The 19,818-nt window shown below is 49.2% G+C and overlaps 1 protein-coding gene across 1 annotated transcript in view; it reads left to right on the top strand.

Moving 5' to 3' along the window:
- The window catches only part of DHRSX (dehydrogenase/reductase X-linked), a 79,674-nt gene that overhangs the window by 3,008 nt on the left and 56,848 nt on the right, over positions 1–19,818 (top strand). The window contains exon 2 of the mRNA XM_049643337.1: positions 3,701–3,769. Within this exon, the coding sequence (XP_049499294.1) occupies positions 3,701–3,769 (69 nt within the window). The remainder of the gene's footprint in view (positions 1–3,700; positions 3,770–19,818) is intronic.

Raw genomic sequence — 19,818 nt, 5'->3', positions numbered from 1 at the left:
TTGGTTAGGTGATGATGAGGTCTAGTTGACTTATATCATGATGAGGTCTGGTTGGGTTATATCATGATGAGGTCTAGTTGACTTATATCATGATGAAGTCTGTATGGGTTACGTCATGATGAGGTCTAGTTGGGTTGGGTGATGATGAGGTCTCCTTGGGTTATGTCATGATGACCTTCCTTGGGTTGGGTCCTGATGAGGTGGAGTTGGGTTACTTTATGGGGAGGTCACATTGGTGTAGGTCATGCTGAACTCTAGTTGAGTGAGCAGTATGTCGTACAGACACAATGCAGTGACAGCATGTGAGCAAGCATGTGGCACCCATGCATGCAAGGACTGGAACCCTGATTGTTACCACCTCCTCATTTAGGTGATGTTTGCTGAGCACCAGGAACATCCCTGCTGGCAGCAAAGTTCTCATTTTCTTGAGCAAAGCAGAGTAAGCTCCACCTGTGCTCTTTTCCACAGAGCTTCTGATGTCTGCGTTTACACCTTCACCATGGGTCACAGTGTGACCCTCTCCGTCAGTCCGATCGAGTGTGGAATCTTCCCTGCTTCCCGAGTCTTTCAGGGCGTAATTGCCTGCATTCCGAGAGTGGCAATTTGTCATTTTGTGTGACAGTTGGATACAAGGCCACTTAATGAAATACCGTCATCGGACACTTTAACACAAATGTCGTATTAAGTAAAAAAGAAGACGTGTATATTCAGAAATTTCAAATTTGCTAATCCTGCGTCTGCTCATGTTTAGAGAATAATCAATTACTTGCTAAAAAACTGAAAACAGAACTTGGGTTTAAGTCAAGCACGTTAATATTGCTGTATATCCATTAATTAGTTTCTCCCCTGCTCACAATATCTTAGTTATTATTGTTTCAGAACACTATTTTGGCGGAAGATGTTTGTTCCTAAGTCTTCATGACCAGCCATCTAAGGCGGAGACCAAGGGCCAGTAAATATTCATTCTGTGATGGGCCAGATAACAAATATTTCCCTAGGTGTGTTTCTCCCCAATCAGTTCCGCCTTCATAGCAACAAAGTGGTCACTGCCAGTATTTAAAGCTACAGGCATAGCTGTTTTTTTTTTTTTTTTTCCTTTTTACAACAAGGGGACCTTCAGATTTGGCCCTAGGCTCATAGTCTGCTGACCTTGGTTTAGGCTCAGCATCTTACAAAAACCCCACACAAACAGATGGAAGTTACATTGCGTCTTGTAGACTCTCGAAATCCAGTGGATAGGATGCCGTCCAAAGAGAGAGAAGTGACTCAGTGCCTTGTCGACGTTATGGGTAGGACGTCTGTGGGACGCGTGGCACGTGGAAAACTTAGCCCTCCAGAGGAAAGACTTGTAGACGGCAGACCCACTGTGTCTGTGCCCAGTAGCATCCTGGTCGAATTCTATCTGTTTTGCAATGTGTGCTCAGTAAACGTAGGAAAGACCTTTACCAAAAACGTGCCTGAGAAAGCGAGGCATGACCAGTCATGACCAGTTCCCCCTGCTGGTCGACGGCCCTCGCTTTCTCTGGCCCTTTCTGTCTTTTTCGGGAACGTAGAGGTCCTATCCCACTTCCTGCGAGCTTCCACTGGACCACCCCTTGATGCCAAGATGGCAAATGCCAGAAGCTTGGGCCCAGCAGCAGGTGGCTATTTAATATTTAAAAATTGCATGGGATTTCACAAGTGAGCTCCCGTACGCATGTGTGCAAACAGCACGCAGAAATGCCTCTGAAAAGGATGGCTTGGTAATCTATTCTCATTGCGATTTTCAAGATGGTTCTAGCCCAGAGCACACCCAGCCGGCAGGGGCGGGACCCGGGTGAGCAGGTGGTAGGAGCCAGCCCCCTCCCTTGGGACATGCTGGACCCGGGCCACCTGGCCGTGCTCAAGGCTCTAGAAGCTTCACGCCCACACCTGTGTTCCTCAGATGCCAGGTCTAATCCCCTTCTGTGGAAGCGCTCCCATGACTCACCCCTGCAGGGACTTTCTGGGTTAGCTCATCCCTCCAAGGAGCTGAAAATCTGTCTCCGGTCCACTTGCTTGTGAGCACTGGTGTGTGGGCAGGCAGGGTCTCCCGAGCGTCTCCCCCACAACAGCAGCCCCATCAGGCACCCCTTAATAGCAGGACTCTGTGCTTAGGGACATTCGGAAAATAGTGGTACCCCAGCCTGCAACTGTCAGTGCACATTTACTTAGGAAGACAGTGAAGAAACCTTATTCACTATTTTAATCCCAAATTTCATAGTCTGTAACAAAAAAATTGTTTTGTTTTTTATTTTTAATTTATTTTTAGTTTTCTTAACATTTATTTTTGAGACAGAGAGAGACAGAGCATGAGCGGGGGAGGGTCAGAGAGAGAGGGAGACACAGAATCGGAAGCAGGCTCCAGGCTGCGAGCTGTCTGCACAGAGCCCGACGTGGGGCTCGAACCCACGAACCGTGAGATCATGACCCCAGCCGAAGTCAGCTGCTTAACCGACTGAGCCACCCAGGCGTCCCTATTTAATTTTAATTTAATTTAATTTAACTTCATTTAATTTTATTTTACTTCATTTTGTTATTTTTTATTTTATTTATTTTGTTCTACAGTCTTTTTAAAAAAAATTTGTTTCTTTACATTTATTTTTGAGAGAGAGAGAGAGAGAGACAGAGTGTGAGTAGGGGAGGGGCAGAGAGAGAGGGAGACACAGAATCTGAAGCAGGCTTCAGTCTCCGAGCTCAGCACAGAGCCCAATGTGGGGCTCGAACCCACCAGCTGTGAGATCATGACCTGAGCCGAACTCGCATGCTCAACTGACTGAGCCACCCAGGTGCCCCTCAATTATTTTTTAACTAGGCTCTCCCAGGGACTTGAACTCACAACCCTGAGATTAAGAGTGGTATGGCCCACAGATGAGCTGGCCGTGGCCCCGTGTCGTCCGTATTTCAGCCATGACACCCCTCACACACAAAATACATGCCGCAGCCCTTCTACACTCACGTTCGGGAAAACCACACCTGCCAAGTTTTCACGGAGTCACCAATAAGGAAATGGGAAATCCCATGTACGTAGCGGGCACATCCCGTGATCAGTTTTACAGATCACATCACCAATGAGTGGACGGCCGCTGGGGTGGCTCAGTCGGTTGAGCATCTGACTCTTGATTTTGGCTCTAGGTCAAGATCTCGCAGTTCATGAGTTGGACCGCCAAGTTGGGCTCTGCACTGACCACGGAGCCTGCTTGGGATTTTCTCTCTCTCTCTCTTTCTCTCTCTCTCTCCCCTCCTCTCCCTGGCTCTCCCCGCCCCCCCCCCTGCCCCCCCCCGCAAAAAAAAAAAAAAAAGTTTCTTCGAAAGTTGTATTTCTGATTTCTGCTCTGTCCTTCCCGTCAACATTTCTATGCCTACGTGATTCTTGGCTTGCCCCCAACCCCTGACGGCGTGCGTTGAACCACCAGGCACCCCACACCCCTGTAATCACCATTAAGGAAGATGTCAAACAAACGCGTGCACCTTGTCCATCCAGGGTGAAGGAGAGGCTTCCTCAGTTGGTAGGTTGACTTGGCGGGAAGGGATCCACAAGCCCATTCGGCACCAGGACAAGAAGAGAAGCCATAAAGAGCCCACCCCAGGGCTGAGTTTTGCGTCTCAAGACAATATTATCTCATGCTCGGTTGCACCTGAACAGCCTTCCCACTGCTTATGTCTTCTCTTTTCCTTTTAGCCGGAAACAATGACAGCAAAGCCCAAGACGTTGTGCGGAGACTAAAAGAGGAGACGTCGAATGACAAAGGTACTTCTCGTAGCCCAACGGCTCTCTGCCTTGGTCCGAGTTGGTGTTTGTGGCTGAGCTGCAGACCCGGGCATGGGATCGGGGGTGTGGGGGGTGGAGGTGACTCGGGGCTGGGGGATGTCTCTCCCTCCTGCGCGTTTCCTTTGGGGATTTCCGGTTGCCACTGGAGAGTGACGAAGGACAGCAAACGTTTCACCCGTGGTCGCGTTGCTCTGTGTAGGCAGCTCCTGCGGACACATTGGAATGTGCTGGTCGGTTGCATCCTTGTGACTTGGGGACCTTGTTGTCATTCTGTGTCCGTCTTCTCTGCACATGTCTTCTGTATGTTGAGATTCGGGTGTGGATGTGGAAAGCCAGAGTGTTCGGGGGACAGCACTTGGTCAGCTCCTCTGTGCTGGAGGGGAGGCCGCCCAGGGTGTTGGGATGGGCGAGGCAATGATTCCAAATCACCCAGGATGGTGCGGTCACTTCCGAGAGCAGGCGCACCCCTGCCCTCAAAGCTGATGGGTACTCCAAGTGGGAACTGATTCATAGTGTTTGTGGTCTCCGCGATGACTGAATGTGTCTGTAGGGTGGGCGGTGGAGGAAACTGGTCTGAGCCAGACACACACACACACTCAGAAACACACACACACACACACACACTTTATGCGTTAATCTTGTGTGTGTTGAATCAGATAAGAAAGCAACACCGTATTAGTTTTATAACATACGAAGCTGGACCCTTGGAAGGAGTCGGTCAGTGGAGGGCCTCCCAACACGTCAGGGGGAGGATGCTGGGGCTTGGCCATGTGGGGGCAGTTGGGTGGTAGTCCTTGAACAGACTTTCACTTTGGCTGGATCTGCATCCAGTCTCAGAGGCCCCCGGAGATGCTGTCCATGCAGCCCGGGGCCATTCCCTGCCCTGTAGGTCAGCAGGTACACAAGCAGCTCCCGCCAGTGGCTGGCTAGGGGGAAATGCATTTCCCTATCCCTGGGTGGCCATCCATCCACCATGTACCATCCATCCATCCCCTATCCATCCCCCTATCCATCCATGCATCCATGCATCCATCCATCCATCCATCCACCCACCTAACCATCCACCCATCCATCCATCCATCCATTTTCCATCCATCCATCCATCCCCCTATCCATCCATCCATCCACACATCCATTCACTCATCCATCCACCCATCCATCCATCCATCCGTCTTCCTGCAATCACAGAACACCCTGTCTAGCTCAGGATGCTCTCCAGCACTGAGCTCAGATGGAGACACTTCTCTCCAGACCAGCCTGCACCCACTGGAGCCTGCTAAATTCTTGCCCACATACTCCCAGTAACACGAGTTGGCACGAGGCCCATGGGAACTACACTTACTCATGGCTTATGGCTCTTCCTTGACTTCCTGCATTGGGTAATTGTGTCTCTGGCAATTTTTTTTTTTTTTTTTTGAGCAAGCAAGCACACATCTTAACAACATTGCACAGATTACTGTCCAGAGCACAGTGATTTCTCAACACCTAGTTTCTCTCCAGCATACCTCCACCCCTTCTCTGGACTTAATCCAGGAAAAGAAAAATCTAAGTTCTTGGTTGCATGCTTCGTCCTCCTTACTCTCCCATACTTTCTGCTTTTGAAGTCATGGTCGGTTGAGATCCTACTTTGTGTTGATATGGGAGGCTATCCACCTACCAACCTTCAACTAGCTGAGCTCTTGGAAGGATAAGTTAATGACTGTTTTGAGGAACTGAGATAATAGGGCTCATTTCTCCACCAAGAGATTTTCCAGGGACAAGAGTTTCAATACGTGGTCATCATGTAGCCATGGTGCCAATGTCTTTATTGCTCTTGAGCAATACCCTGTTGACCAAAGCTGTCTCATTTGGAGCAAATACTCTTGCTCTGTGACCAAAAAAAAAGCAAATAAATGGAATAACATCAAATGGCATAAAATGAAATAAGACAAAAAATAAAAATACAAAACCCAACACCACCACACAAGCAAACAACAGAAAGTCATAACAGCATCCCAGTGAATCCAAGTGGGACTAGAGAATTTAAATCCTCTTAAAAAGACTGCAAGAATGTAATTGTGTTTTGGACATTTGCCGTAGGCTCACACAAGCCGCGGTGGAATCCTAAACCTTCAGCGTAATCCCACTGGAGATACGGTGTCTGTGATCTTTTCCCTAAAAGGCTTTACTTTGTGTTCTTCAGAAATGTCTTCCTGACCAGTTTCCACCTTTCCTAATACCATTCTGCCAGCATAAATCTCTCTCTGTCTTTAGTGGGAAGAGGGGCCAGCTGTTGGATTCACGGGATACTTAGGTATTACATCCGGTTTGCTTTCCTTAAGAGAAAACAGCACTCAGTTTTGTTTTTTTTTTATAAGCTTCACCTGTGCCAGGAAAAGTCAGTTGGGTCCACTTCCCGGCGAGATGGCAATACATCTTTGTGAACGTCTGGGTCATCCAACTCACTATAAAATACTTAAATTGGTCATGGAAGCAAAAGATACCATGACATCAGTTCGATATTCGTTATGGTGACAGGAAGTGGCGTCTCTGGGTAGGAATCTACTGCTCTGTCATCCAAGAGAGATTCATATATTGAACGTAGACTTATCTTGAGGCGAGTAGACACCTACCATTTTTCTTCTACTCATAGACTCTCTGATTTTCCGGAGGGATCCTTCTGGAGCTTGGTCCATTGCGAAAAACTTGACTGAGTGTTGATTGCATGGGTTTTGTTTTTCTCCCCACCACGTGTGGGTTTTCTTTATAGCATAGAGTTCTCGACACCTAATACCTATAGCGTGAAGTGCTTGACGTGCGTTGGCTGGCCGACACTCTGTGTATCGCCAAGAGTAGTTTGAACAATGTTCCGGGTGTATATTTAGGTCTGGTGTATGTTCAAGACCACCTGTCTTTCCTACATACCATGAAATGCCCCTTATTGTCATGAATTTTTCAAACTAAAGTCCTATTTTTTTTTTTTTTACCTTACAATTTTAATTTAGCATCCTGAGCTAGTCAAGGAGCACGTATGCTAGCTAGCCAGGCAACAGCCAGGCAGACAGACAGACTGCTGGTTTCCTGTGGGTAATTAGAAGGCTTTAGAAGGTCACTGTGTCTTTCCTGAAGGCGCAGAAGGAGACGCTCAGCACGTTCTGAAAATTTAATCGGCTATTATAGCTGTCATCTTGTTCCTTACATTAAAGGCTCTTCATTTCCCGGAGTTTGCAACGATCAATTCTAACCTTTTGAACCACTCGCAAGGTGAGTTCTATGAGAGAGGGCGATTGTCTGCCTGATTGCCTTAGCGCCTCTATAAATAACGGCAGGATTTTTAAAAAAAATCCCGCAAGGAAGAATTTTCCTCCTCACCTTGCCTGCCACATTCTGTGTCTGCCTCCAATAATTTATGGAATACTTTCACTCCCCACAGTGTCATTGGCCATTTAATTTCCACGTTTGCTTTGGACACATCTTAGATGGTTCCTTTGAACACAGCTCAAGATGCTCCATGCATCCAAGGTCAGTGATGGGACATCACACACATGAAACCGTTTGAAAAAAAAAAAAATATTCTAGAAATGTTACTTCTGTGTTTTTCCCTCTGGGGGAAATCAAGTGGATTCTAGGGGATATAGAAAATATAGTCAGAAAGGGCTTTATTTATTTATTTTTTAAAGCGTGCAGTGTTCTCTAAAAGGAATAGCCACATAATTTCCATGATGCGTGGTTTTCAGTAGGCAGAAGCCATTGTGTTAGCGAGGTACAAGTCCATCAGATGCCCTGCTGCTAGATGCTGAAACGCCTTACCGCCAGGAGAGTCCCGGGAAGGTGCTGGAGTGCCTTGGAGATAAGTTTTTGTATTTCCTGTATTTTCAGGTTTTATCTTAAAGGCTTTTCTCATGCACCCACGTGGCCCTGTCTCCAGAGAAACCATTAACCACGTGTTCTGCTCATCACAAACTTCCGTACCTTTCCTGTGTCGGAAAGTCTCGCCACTTGGCCTGCGTGTTTCGAAAGCTATTTTCGGTGGATGCAGAATTCCACGTTGAAAACATCCTGCGACGCCCCCAGGATGTTAAACGTGTTCTGACACGGACCTTTGTCACTTGGGATGAGAAGTCAGCTATAATCATTGTCAATATTTCATGAATATAAGTGTCTTGTCCAGTCTTTTCTGTTGTCTTCTTCATTTACTTTCTGTTTTCAGAAGTTTGCGAATATGCCTAGGTGGGTCTCTTTTTCTCTCTGTGTTTAGCCTGTTTGGGGTTAAAAAGCTTTCTCTATCTGTGTAGTTGGCTGCGATAAAATTTAGAGAATTTTCAGCCATTTTTTTTTTTTCCAAAAAAACTTTCTTCTTTCCATCGTGTCCTTACGGGTCTACGATTACACATATGTTAGGTCGCATCATGCCGTCTGGCCGTTGTATCATTGAGCACAGTTCGTGTTATCCCAGCTTTCAAAAATTTTGCTCTGTGCATCAGTTTGGATGATTTCTATGGACCTACCTCAAGTTCACCAAATTGTTTTTTCGGTCGTATGTGTTATACTCTTACCCCCATGATTGGATTTGTGATTTGAGCCAAACAAACTGTATTTCTCAGCTTTTGGGTTTCCAGTTGGTTGTTTTTAGTCTACATATTTTTCCTGGTGTTTCTTGTATCTTCATCCTTGATGTCCATCTGCACTTGTAGGCTCCTTCATACGTAGTAGTTATTTTAAAGTTCTCTTCTGAGACTTCTAACATCTGTATCATCTCTGGGTCTGTTTCTATTGATTTTCCCCCTCTTGATGGCAGGTTGACTACATGTTTCTTTGTTTTGTTTTGTTTTTTAAATTTTTTAATGTTTATTTTATTTTTGAGAGAGAGAGAGAAAGAGACCGAGGGGGGAGGGGCAGAGAGAGAGGGAGACACAGAATACGAAGCAGGCTCCAGGCTCTGAGCTGTCAGCACAGAGCCTGACGCGGGGCTCGAACTCACAAACTGGGAGATCATGACCTGAGCTGAAGTCAGACGCTCAACCGACTGAGTCACCTAGGCACCCCTCATTTTCTTGTTTCTTTGTATGTGATTTTTATTGTGTATTAGTCACCGTGAATGATCCCTAGTACGGATTTTGGATTCTGTTATCTTCCTCTGAAGAATGTTGAGATTTGTAGCAAGCAATGCTATGATTTGCAGGATACCTAGATCTTGTGGGAGCTCAACTAAAGGTCTCGTTAATCACGAGTCTATTTCAATGTTGCCCTTGGGCCTTGGATGGAGCTCTTAATCTTGAGACACAGCCCTTTCTTCAAAGATCTGGACCATCTCAGGTTTCAGGTGAGAGTCCAACGTGCTCACTAAGTCCTTCCAACTTGGCAGGACTTAAATGTCATCTTGTCTCCCCATCACCAGGCAGCAGCTGAAACTTCTCTCGTCACCTTTCAACCTGCCAGCTGTTGTCTGCTTCCGAGTTCCTTGATGTCTCAAGTTGGAGCCTTTGAAATTCATTACTCAGCCGAGGGTTCTGCGGGAGTTTCTACCCACATTTTGATTCTCTGCCCACCCCCCCTCCCCCGCCCCGTGGCCTTTCAGTGCCATCAATTCCAGCTGCGTTAACAGCCCCAAACTCTGCCCTTTGAGTCCTCAGCTCATCTCTCTCTGACTTTCTGAGTAAGCTCTGCACCTGTGCACCTTGTAACCTGAGAAGTACCCCCGGGGTGGGCAGTGGGGGGAGGTGGGAAGGAGAAATGAGAACTGTCTTTGGCATACCAGGATCTGTGGTGATTCTCTGCTAAGCTACAGAGGTGAGGAGCCTGAACAAAAGAGAACATTAATCTGCTTTATGTTGGCAATTTCCATAATGAGGGAAACAGCCAACATTGTGTTGGATACTTGCTGTCTACCAAGTAATGTAAAAAGCTCGTTACATGTATTGACTCACGTTTCCTGTCCTTTGAGGTAAGTATGACCACTAGATGTGTTTTCCAAATGAGGAAAGTGGGGCCGTAAAGCGTTTAGGGTAGTGGCTGTCCTTCACGTACTTAGTAAGTGGAGGTGTTGGGATTTGAACTCGACGTCCAGGAATGAACTCAGAAATAAGTGAGATCCTTGGGGGTGGGGAGATGGGGCGGGGTGGAGAGTGGCAGGGAGGAGGAAGAGAAAGAAATAGCTGAAGCGTCTTGGCAGATGGGAGTTGCATTGGGTGCCCTTCGGCCGGGGTCTTCTAAGAACGCTGGTTTGTGTAGTGTAGTCTGTTCTGTCCCCTGGAAGACCTGTTACATACTCACCTGGCTTGTAGGTGAGTGTGTGCTGTGGGTTCACATGTGTGTGAGGACAAAGGTAGCATTCCGTGCCTCCATCAATGGGACAAAATGATGGCAAGAAAGACACAGTGGCATGACCACCCTTTCCCTCTTCATGTCCGGAGAAACTCAGCAGGGTAGACCACCCGCCCCCCCCCCCAAGAGCCCTGAAAGTGCCCCCAAGAGCTGGGGAGGACTCTAGGGGGTCCGCACAGCTCACAACCAGGGCTCGGATCCTTCAAATCCGGAACGTCACCCCAGGAGGAAGTGTGAGCCAGCTGCCGTTGGGTTCTGGGTATGTATCATCGACCCGCACGGCGTTGGGTTTTCCCTTTCCCTTCTGCCTAGCGTCTTGCTGTCCCCCGTTTTATCCTGTTGGACGTCTTTCTCTGTTAACAACTAGAAGGGCTTATTTTTGTGGCCATCTACCCCTCCATTGTGGAGACGCACCAAACCCTTTGCCTAATTTCTTATCAACGCATCTTTTTAGAAGTTTTCATTACCGTTCATGCTTGACGGCCTTGTATCTTTGCACACTTTTTCACATTCCGTGTGTTTTCCTACGGAACTGCTCATCTGGGTGATGATTGGCCACTCGGCGGAGCCACGTTGGAAGAGGGCGGAATGTGCCCAGTGACATGGGGTCTTTGCAACAGCTTGCTGTGGGAGCCCGAGGTAGGGATGCCTCTCTGCCTGGGTTATTGGGCTGCCCGTCTCCGCGTGCCCTGAGTAGCCTTCTTATGTGGAGCTCACCTACACGGACTGGGCAGCTGTGTCTTGGGGCTGCTTCAGCATTTTTCTGCTTCCCTAACATATGTGTCATCGCTCCCCAGCCCAGAACCTGCCGATAAGCCCGGGCGTGGACGGGGAAGGTTTCCCCTGGGGTTGAAGTGCTTGGCATACCTGTCCCTCGGTCACTTACCTCATCGCCATCCCAGGCGTGGGCTTTGCCTGTCACACACCTGCCCTGACTCGTCCTTTGAGTGTTCCAAGTATTAACTGATGACGTGTTTTCACCCGTCCGTGCTGGAGAGACAATGAAAGGGTTGATGTGGTCGCCCGGGATGGCAAGGATTTCCTAAATGTGCCGTCTTTGAGCTGGCTTCCCGTCTCCAGTTTTCCGGGGGTGCACCTGTGTGTAGGAATCTCATCTTACAGACTGACCCTTCCTAGTCAGAGCAAATTCCATACCTAATCTGCTTATACGATGAAAGATCAGAATGCATTTTAAAAACTTCCTTTTGGGAAACAAGTCACAAAAAGCCCTCTTACCTGAAACGCACCTCGAATCTCTGGTTTTATTATAAAATAAAATGATCAGATTTTAATTGTGGAGTTTGAAGGCTTATAGAAAATTGAGCACGAAATGCAGAGAATGGCCATCCACCGGCCGCCATAGTTTGGATGATTATTAACATCTTGCATGTAGAGGGCCCATCTGCTAGAGTCAGGGGAGAATACAGACACAGTATTGTTCCTGGAAGTCCATGGTTTGCACTGAGATCAGTCTTGCTGTTGTGCATTCTGTGGGTTTGGAGAAATCCACGGTGGCATGGACCCATTGTTGTGTGTCCTACGGAGTGGAGTCACTGCCCTAAAAATCCACCCACTCACCCCTCGCCTCCTCCACCCCCCGGTGACCACCGAACTTCTTACTTTCTGCATGGTTTCGCCTCCTCCAGAATGTTCTAGAGCTGGGATCATAGAGGACCCAGCATTTACAGACCAGCTTACTCATGAGCGTTAATGGTTCCTTCATATCCTTTCGTGCCTGCAAAGCTCTGTGCTTTCTAGAGCTGCATCGATATTTTTATGAAGGACGGTCAGCCCTCCATGCAGGACTCCGAATGCTCACGAAGAAGCACATCCCCGTGCAGAGCTGGGGGTGGGGGGTTTACGCTGAGGACGATGAGTGCCCGTGTGCAATGTCCTCACTTGTTCAAACTCCAGCTCTCATGTCACAAAGGACAGCTGGGGTCAGCGTCTGGGTGTGGTTTTAGGGTCAGGGTCAGGGTTAAGTCAGGGTTGGGTCAGGGTTGGGGTTGGGGTCAGTTTTATGGTGAGGGTTATGGTTAGCTTTAGGGTTATGGTTAGGGTTTCATTAAGGTCAAGGTTAGGTGTATGGTCAGTCTTATGAACAGGTGTTTCAGGCTAGGGTTATGGTGAAGGGTAGGGTGACTGTCACGGTTATGCTCAGAGTAGGGTATAGGGTTAGGGTCAGGGTTACAGGTTAGGATTAGGGTTAGAGGATAGGGTTAGGGTTAGGGTTATGGTGGAGGTCAGGCTTAGTGTCAGGGTTATGCTCAGAGTACGGTTAGGGGTTAGGGTTAGGGTTAGGGGCAGCCTTAGGGGTAGGATGACGTTTCGCATCGGGTTTTGGAGTTAGGGTTATGCTCAGGGTAGAGTATAGGTTTAGGGTGATGTTGAAGGTTTGGTTTATGCTTAGACTGGGAATTGGTGTAGGGTGAGGGTTGAATAATGGGTAAGGTCATGGATTGGTTATGACCAGGGTTCCAGTTAATGTTAGTCCAGGTTGAGGGTGAGGCTTAGGGCGGGTCTGTGTCTCGTGTTAGCGTTAAGATGAAGTTTGAGGCCATAGGATCGTTTTCAAGTTCATCATTATGGTCAAAGTAATGTGATTCAGAAGTCAGATGTTGGGCATCGATCTTAGTGTTAATGGCTTTTCTCATGTTCGCATCACGGTGTGCATCTCATCAGAGTCCAAATTCAGGTTCGGCTCACATTGGGGGTTTGAGTTTGGGTTAGGGTTAGGGTTAGGGTTATTGTTAGGATTAGGGTTAGGGTTAATGTTAGAGTTTTAGGGTTAGTACGTTTAGGCTTAGGGTTAAGGTTACGGGTTAGGGTTACGGCTTGGGTTTGGGTAGGTTCGTTGTCATTTAATATCAATTTTTTTTGACTTGTAAAGTTAGAGGTTCGCAGTTTCTGATGCTGCATAGTGAGTGTGAAAATCTGACCCCACTGTGGGCTGAATGTCTGCAAGGAGTTTGATCCCATGTTGTTTGTTACATCATTTCCGGATATTAGCCATCTGTCATTATTGAGCACTCACTTTTCTCCTTTATTTTACGGGATGCCCTCTTTACTTGAAGGTATTTTCTTCTCTATCCATCTTCACTGGGGTCTGGAGTGAGGCCGTGCTGTTCCCTCCAGCCCGTTCCCATGGGTCGTGGTTAGAAGGGCTGGTAGCTGATTTCCCGATCTCGTATCATCTTCTGTGCCAATAGTACATGTCAGGAACACCTCTCAATGTCACCGAACGGGGTTGTTTTACAAGTCAATTTCCCACAAGGTTATCGCGTGCTTTTCGCGGTGACTGTTGTATGAGCTATTTCACAGATAAGAAGTAATGAGTGTTGTTGAAACAGTCACAAGGTGCTTTTTCGGCTCGGCTGCTTGAGAGAGCCTTATCCTGGCTGCTTTCTGGCGTGGTGACTGTGACACAGAAGTCACCTTGTGGACTGCGGGAGCCCTCTGATGGCCACACCAAGCACGTCCTGGTGGTTTAGGGTTATGGTTAGCATTTGAGTTAGGCTTGGGTTTGGGTCAGGGTTGGAGTTTTAGGGTTAGGATTAGGATTAGGGGTTAGGGGCTAGGGGTAGGGTTAGGGTTAGGGTTAGGGGCCCCCCACCGTCCACAACGTGACTTCTGGGTCACAGACACCACGCCAGAAGGCAGTCATGATAAGGCTCTCTCAAGCAGCCAAGCCGAAGAAGAAAAAACGTTCATGACTATTTCAACAACACTCATTATGGATGCTTTTTTGGGCTGATTGATGGCCCCCCAAGAGGACATCATTGATGGATGAATGGAAACACAGAATGTGTTCCATGCACACGATAGAATGTGACTCGGCCTTGAAAAGTAAGGACGTGTTGCACCTGCTATAATGTACATGAATCTCAGGGACATGATGGTTAGAGACTTGATCCAGACACTGAAAGACAGTCCTGTGCGATCGCACGAATATGGTGTCCCTAGTGGGGACTCACCCATAGGTCTCACTCACCTCTATAGACCACAGACCTATTGCTGTCACAAACCAGGGGCTTCCTCAGGAGGGAGCCGGGCACTTGTGCTCTCTCTGCCCTGGCAGGTAACGAGTTTCAGGTTCTGGGCGTCCCGGGGGGTTCCTTCCCTTCCTTCCAGGGGTGAATGGGGGTCCACTGCAGGCAACTGCTTTCTCTGGCTGATTCTTTTCTAGGAATTCGTCCTTCCCCCAACTCAACACCGGACGCTTTGCACATCTTTGGTCTGGCTGAGCTCTCAGATTTGGGGGACCCACCTCACCCCCACATATTTACTTTTAATGATTAAAAAATACAAAGTTCTGTATACCCAAACACATTAATTTTTGAAAGCTGGCCTTGTAAAACACATCCACAGAGAAACTCACAGCCAGTGAGACAATATTTTATAAACAATAAAAATGGAATCTCTTGCATTTCTGTTCTGTGCCACCATCTAAGGAATACAGCCAAACATATGAAGATAATTTATACAGCTATAAGTTGTCGAGCTAGAAAGAAATGGTGGTGGGCGGGGGGAGAGGGGGTCAGGCGGACGGTGAAAATGTGTCTGGGCACCCAGGAACTGAAGTACAAATTAGGGATTAGGTAAATGGAAGTATTTGTGTAGAAATAAAACATCAGTGGGAACAGAGAAGCCACAAACAAAGTTAATAATCATTTCCTTAAAAAATGAGAGTAATAATTCACCGACCAATTATGAATCCTCTGCCCTACAAGACAAGCAAGAATAAATTAAGTGGGGCTTGGAACAAGAAAGAGGAAACAACATCTAATAAAATGTGATTTAAATTTGGGCGAAGAGTAATTTATTCTTGACTCTGGGCTAATATCTTTGATTACCAGTTAGAAAAGGATGTCTCATTCCAAAAAAAGAAAGAAAAAAAAAAAAAGAAAAAAATGGAATTTTCCCAAGTTGATGCAGATAGAAATAGAAATCACAAACAGATTAGCAATCTGTTGAAACAGCAAATGTCAGAGCTCTCCACCAAAAAGCCTCTTGCTTGGGATGGATTTCCTTTGTCATTTCCCTAAGCCTCCAAGGATGGTATAGACCAAGGACTGCAGGCCACCATCCCGGGCTAAAGCTGGCCCTCCACCTGTTTATACCAATAAAGTTTTATCGACACACGGGCTGCACCCGTTCATTCACTGGTTGTCTGTGGCTGTCCCTTCTAGGACCAGAGCTGAAGCGTTCAGCCCACGAAGCCTCGTTACTCCCTGGCCCCTAATGACAAAAGCCTGCCAGCCCTTGGTTTATGCCATTCCAAGGGACCAGACCCACCAGGGTTACTCCAAGTGTTAAATAGAAGAAACTCTGTGTTTTCTTCCCAAAAGGGCAAGGGAACTGCGTTCCCGAAGCCAAGTCACAGAGCAACCCTGCTGACCAATGTAGAGACACAGTGTGTAGTTTAACGTTAACTACTGAGCAGACTTCCAGGTGGAAGAATGCGCCTTGATGCATTGGCAAAGCACCCTGGATGATCCCGTATCCCTTAGTGAGTAAACCTCTAAAGACATTAATTTGGGTACAGCACCTGGGAGGCAGAAGGTGGTTGGTCTACACCTGGAGCATGGATTGGCTGGATCACAGGTGGATTTCTGGGCAACCCTGTGGCTGGTTGATTGGTTCCGCCTGCTGGAGTAGATGAGAGGAGAGTGATCCAGGAGGAAGGGTGTCTCTGATCCATTTGTCCTATCTCTCTGCTGCGGTTGCCGGGGAAGGATTTGGGTCACATGCCACGTTCTTGCCCTTCTGGGCAATTGTCTCGGAGCCTCGATAAACCGTGGCACCGTGGAGGCATTGCCCGGCAAAGAGTGTCTTCGTAGCATCAGATGGCGTTTGGGTTCTTGCCCACGTGCAATTTGCATTCCAGCCGCAGAGGTGAATTAATGCCGTAATACCTACTTACCTGAGCTAATAGAATTATGATAAACACTCTAACATCTTAAAAGATTTGGTTGCGTCACCTGCTTCGATGCTGTCGCCTCTGATTTTCCATCTACTACCTGCTTCGCTCATCTGCAGCCTCTCCTTTCTTGACTGGCCCGTTACGCCTCCTCCCTCCGCGCCTGATCCCTGCATCTCCCACGAGAAACACACCTGCCCCTGGCCATCGCGTCCGCGACCATGGTGCCAGCTCTCGGTGACCTGTTTGTCTCCAAAAGCCCTGCCCCCTAGAGCTCTCTGCCCCTGAACTGGACACCTTCCTCCTGCCTGTTTTGGTCCATGTTGCATCACCTTCTGGCTGTAGGTGAGACCCTGGGGTTTCCCTGATGGTCTCGTCCACCTTTCCATCTTCAATCAGTAACTGAATGCTTTGCACCCACCTCGTGAACATGTCTCAAAGACCTCCATCCTTTGTCTTGGTGCCGCGATGCTACCCTGGGTCACACCTGTCCTGGTCCATCACACAGCCTCCTGGCTGGCCTCCCACATCCAGCTTCTCCCCGGTCTGGACTCCAGAGGTGTGCCGCCACCTTACCTGCTTAGATGTGGGCGGACGAGGTTTCCTGCCTCCCTTCTGTCGCTCCACCCTTGCCCGTGTTGTTCTTGCTTCTTGCTTGTTGGTCTCCCGCTCGGGACCATCCCAACCCTACCCAGCCTAGAGTTCTCAGCTTCCACACAAGACCTGGGTCCTGCCCTCGGGTGCCTTCCCTCCCTGCTCCTGTAACCCCTCCCTTATCACCGACCTCACACATTGTGCTGCATCAGGGAACATCTTGCGGGCGATGATGGTGATGGTACTGATCCTCACTCTCTTACCTACCACGGTGATTATCATGTACGATCACAGGGTTTGGGGCTTCGTGCCCAGAGACTCTATTCTCTTCCTGCTGTGCCACAGGACAGCATCGTTCATTCTGTGGCTCCACGCTGTGCCCTGTGTTGGGATCACATCTAACTCAAGATGATTGTCAGAACGAATATCGGCAGGAGCTAATGCGTCTTGCCAGTTTGACCTGGGACACTCTGTTTCCTTAATTTCTAAGTCTTTTCCCCTGAGCTGAAAGTTTGCAGCTTTGACTCAAGCCGAGAGCACAGTCTTTCCAAACACCTGACAGAACACTTACTTTTAAGGCCCTTCCTCGGGGAAATGAGTTGGGTCCCATTTCACTCTCGCCTGTGGCCACAGGCACGGAGAGAGGCAGCACACTTCCAAGGAAATGTGAGCAAAGAGAATCGATTTTCTCTTCATTCTGGCCAGGGAAGGACCAGTCGGAAGGTTGTAACGGGATTCAAGGCGGGTGATTGCTTCCTCCCTCCCCCCCCGCCCTTTTTTTTTTTTTTTTTTTTTTTTGGAGTCCTTTTTTTATTGAAATCTGAATGCTTCCTACTACCCGTGGGAAGTGTTTCCTACAGTGTTGAAGCACATTTTCAGTGCATCTATCTCCCAGCTGATTTTCTGGTTTGGGATGGGGCCACTGTAATGCCACCGAAGGCTAATGATGAACACACTTCCCTGGATAATTGGTGAGGTCCACTCTTGGTTGGGAACATCTCCGCTGTAGGCGAGTGTCTGTACACGGTCCTGTGGCCCAGCCATCTGAGCCCCTGTCACTGCAAAGTTCTCGTCCTGGGGGAGCTGGCCGGGGGTCCCCGCCTCCCCGCCCGCCTTGCACAGCTGACGCCAGCCTTCACGCCAAGCGGACTGACACGTGATCCTGCCTCCTCGCTCAGGCAAACAAGGGCTGTGCTGGAGGGGCATCCGAGATCCCTTCTCCGAGGAGGGGGGGTTGTGTTCCTAAACATTTTCCTTAAGCCAGACGCGTCTAGGGCAGCCCATAGGACCTCTCCAAGCATCCCGCCCTCTGCAGGTGACGGCGATGCTCTCGGCCATCCGAGCCGTGGTTGACACAGAGAGAATGCTTCCCCATCTAGCTGACTCTTCCCCAGCTTCCCAGTGTAGGCAACGCAGCTTGGGGAAAGCACCACACTCCAGCCACCTGCCGGGACGCCAATTTCCCATGTCCAGAATCAATTCACGCACCTCCCAGGAGAATTCGCATCACGCCAGACATCTTCCTGGCTTGCCTTTGGCTGTGGCTCCTTCCCAGGGACCTGGGAAGATAGACCCGTGGACGTCTGCAGATGTCTCCTCCCTCTGTGGCTTCATGCGGACGTACGTGCTTTATTGAATGCTCTGCCCACCATGGCTTTCTGCGTCTGGGGCGGGCCTGAAGTCTCGGCCAAGGCTGGAGAGCAGCTGCTCGGAACCAAAGGGGCTTCAAGACGAGACTTTTCCAGAGCTCACTCTGACCCAGCTGACAAATCACGTTTGTCACGGTCTCCTGTAGGTGACCGACAATGCAGGACACGTGCGTGCAGCATCTCATGGCTGGTATCCAGACGTCCTTCTCGTGCTTCCCTTTGTTTCGTGGTTTTCTTAGAAAATTTTTTTGCATTTATTAAGTTTTGAGAGAGAGACAGAGACAGACAGAGACAGAGTGTGAGTGGGGGAGGTGCAGAGAGAGAGGGAGACACAGAATCCAAAGCAGGCTCCAGGCTCCGAGCTGTCAGCGCAGAGCCTGATGCAGGGGTTGAACCCATGAACCGTGAGACCATGAGCTGACCCACAGTCCGACACTCAACCGACTGAGCCCCGAGGTGCCCCTGGCACTTAGCTTTCACTTTGGATTAATCCTTCTTTGCTCACATCTTTGTGCGTAATAGCTACATGGGAGCCAAAACAAGTAATGCATTTCAAAACAAAACACACGTTGTATCTAGTGCAGTGTATAATTCCCCTTTCGTGGAAATCACCAGGTAACTCTCAGAAATGTGTCATCACAGCTCATTCTTACAAGATGCGTCAGTGTCCTGGGGCTGTTGGAATGAATCCGTGCAAATTGGGCAGCTTACAACAGAAGGAATTGATCCTTTCCCAGTTCTGGAGGTCAGAGGTCTGAGATCCAGGCAGGGCAGGGCCACTGAGATCCAGGCAGGGAAAGGCTGCTGAGATCCAGGAGGGGCAGGGACGCTGAGATCCAGGCAGGGCAGGCCCACTGAGATCCAGGAGGGGCAGGACCACTGACATCCAGGCAGGGCAGGACCCCTGAGATTCAGGCAGGGCAGGGCCACTGAGACCCCGGAGGGGCAGGGCCGCTGAGATCCAGGCAGGGCAGGGCTGCTGAGATCCAGGAGGGTCAGGGCAGTGAGATCCAGGCAGGGCAGGGCCGCTGAGATCCAGACCGGACAGGACCACTGAGATCCAGGCAGGGCAGGACTGCTGAGATCCAGGAGGGGCAGGGCGACTGACATCCAGGAGGGGCAAGACCACTGAGATCCAGGAGGGGCAGGGCCACTGACATCCAGGAGGGGCAAGACCACTGAGATCCAGGCAGGGCAGGGCCACTGAGATCCAGGCAGGGCAGGGCTGCTGAGATCCAGGCAGGGCAGGGCTGCTGAGATCCAGGCAGGGCAAGGCCACTGAGATCCAGGCAGGGCAGGGTCGCTGAGATCCAGTCAGGGCAGGGCCGCTGAGATCCAGGCAGGGCAGGACCACTGAGATCCAGGCAGGGCAGGGCTGCTGAGATCCAGGCAGGGCAAGGCCACTGAGATCCAGGCAGGGCAGGGCCCCTGAGATCCAGGCAGGCCAGGGCCCCTGAGATCCAGGCAGGGCAAGGCCACTGAGATCCAGGCAGGGCAGGGCCGCTGAGATCCAGGCAGGGCAGGGCCGCTGAGATCCAGGCGGGGCAGGACTGCTGAGATCC

The sequence above is a fragment of the Panthera uncia genome, chromosome X, assembly GCF_023721935.1.
Source record: "Panthera uncia isolate 11264 chromosome X, Puncia_PCG_1.0, whole genome shotgun sequence".
NCBI classification, from domain to species: Eukaryota; Metazoa; Chordata; class Mammalia; order Carnivora; family Felidae; genus Panthera; species Panthera uncia.
This window is presented reverse-complemented; position numbering and strand designations above follow the sequence as displayed.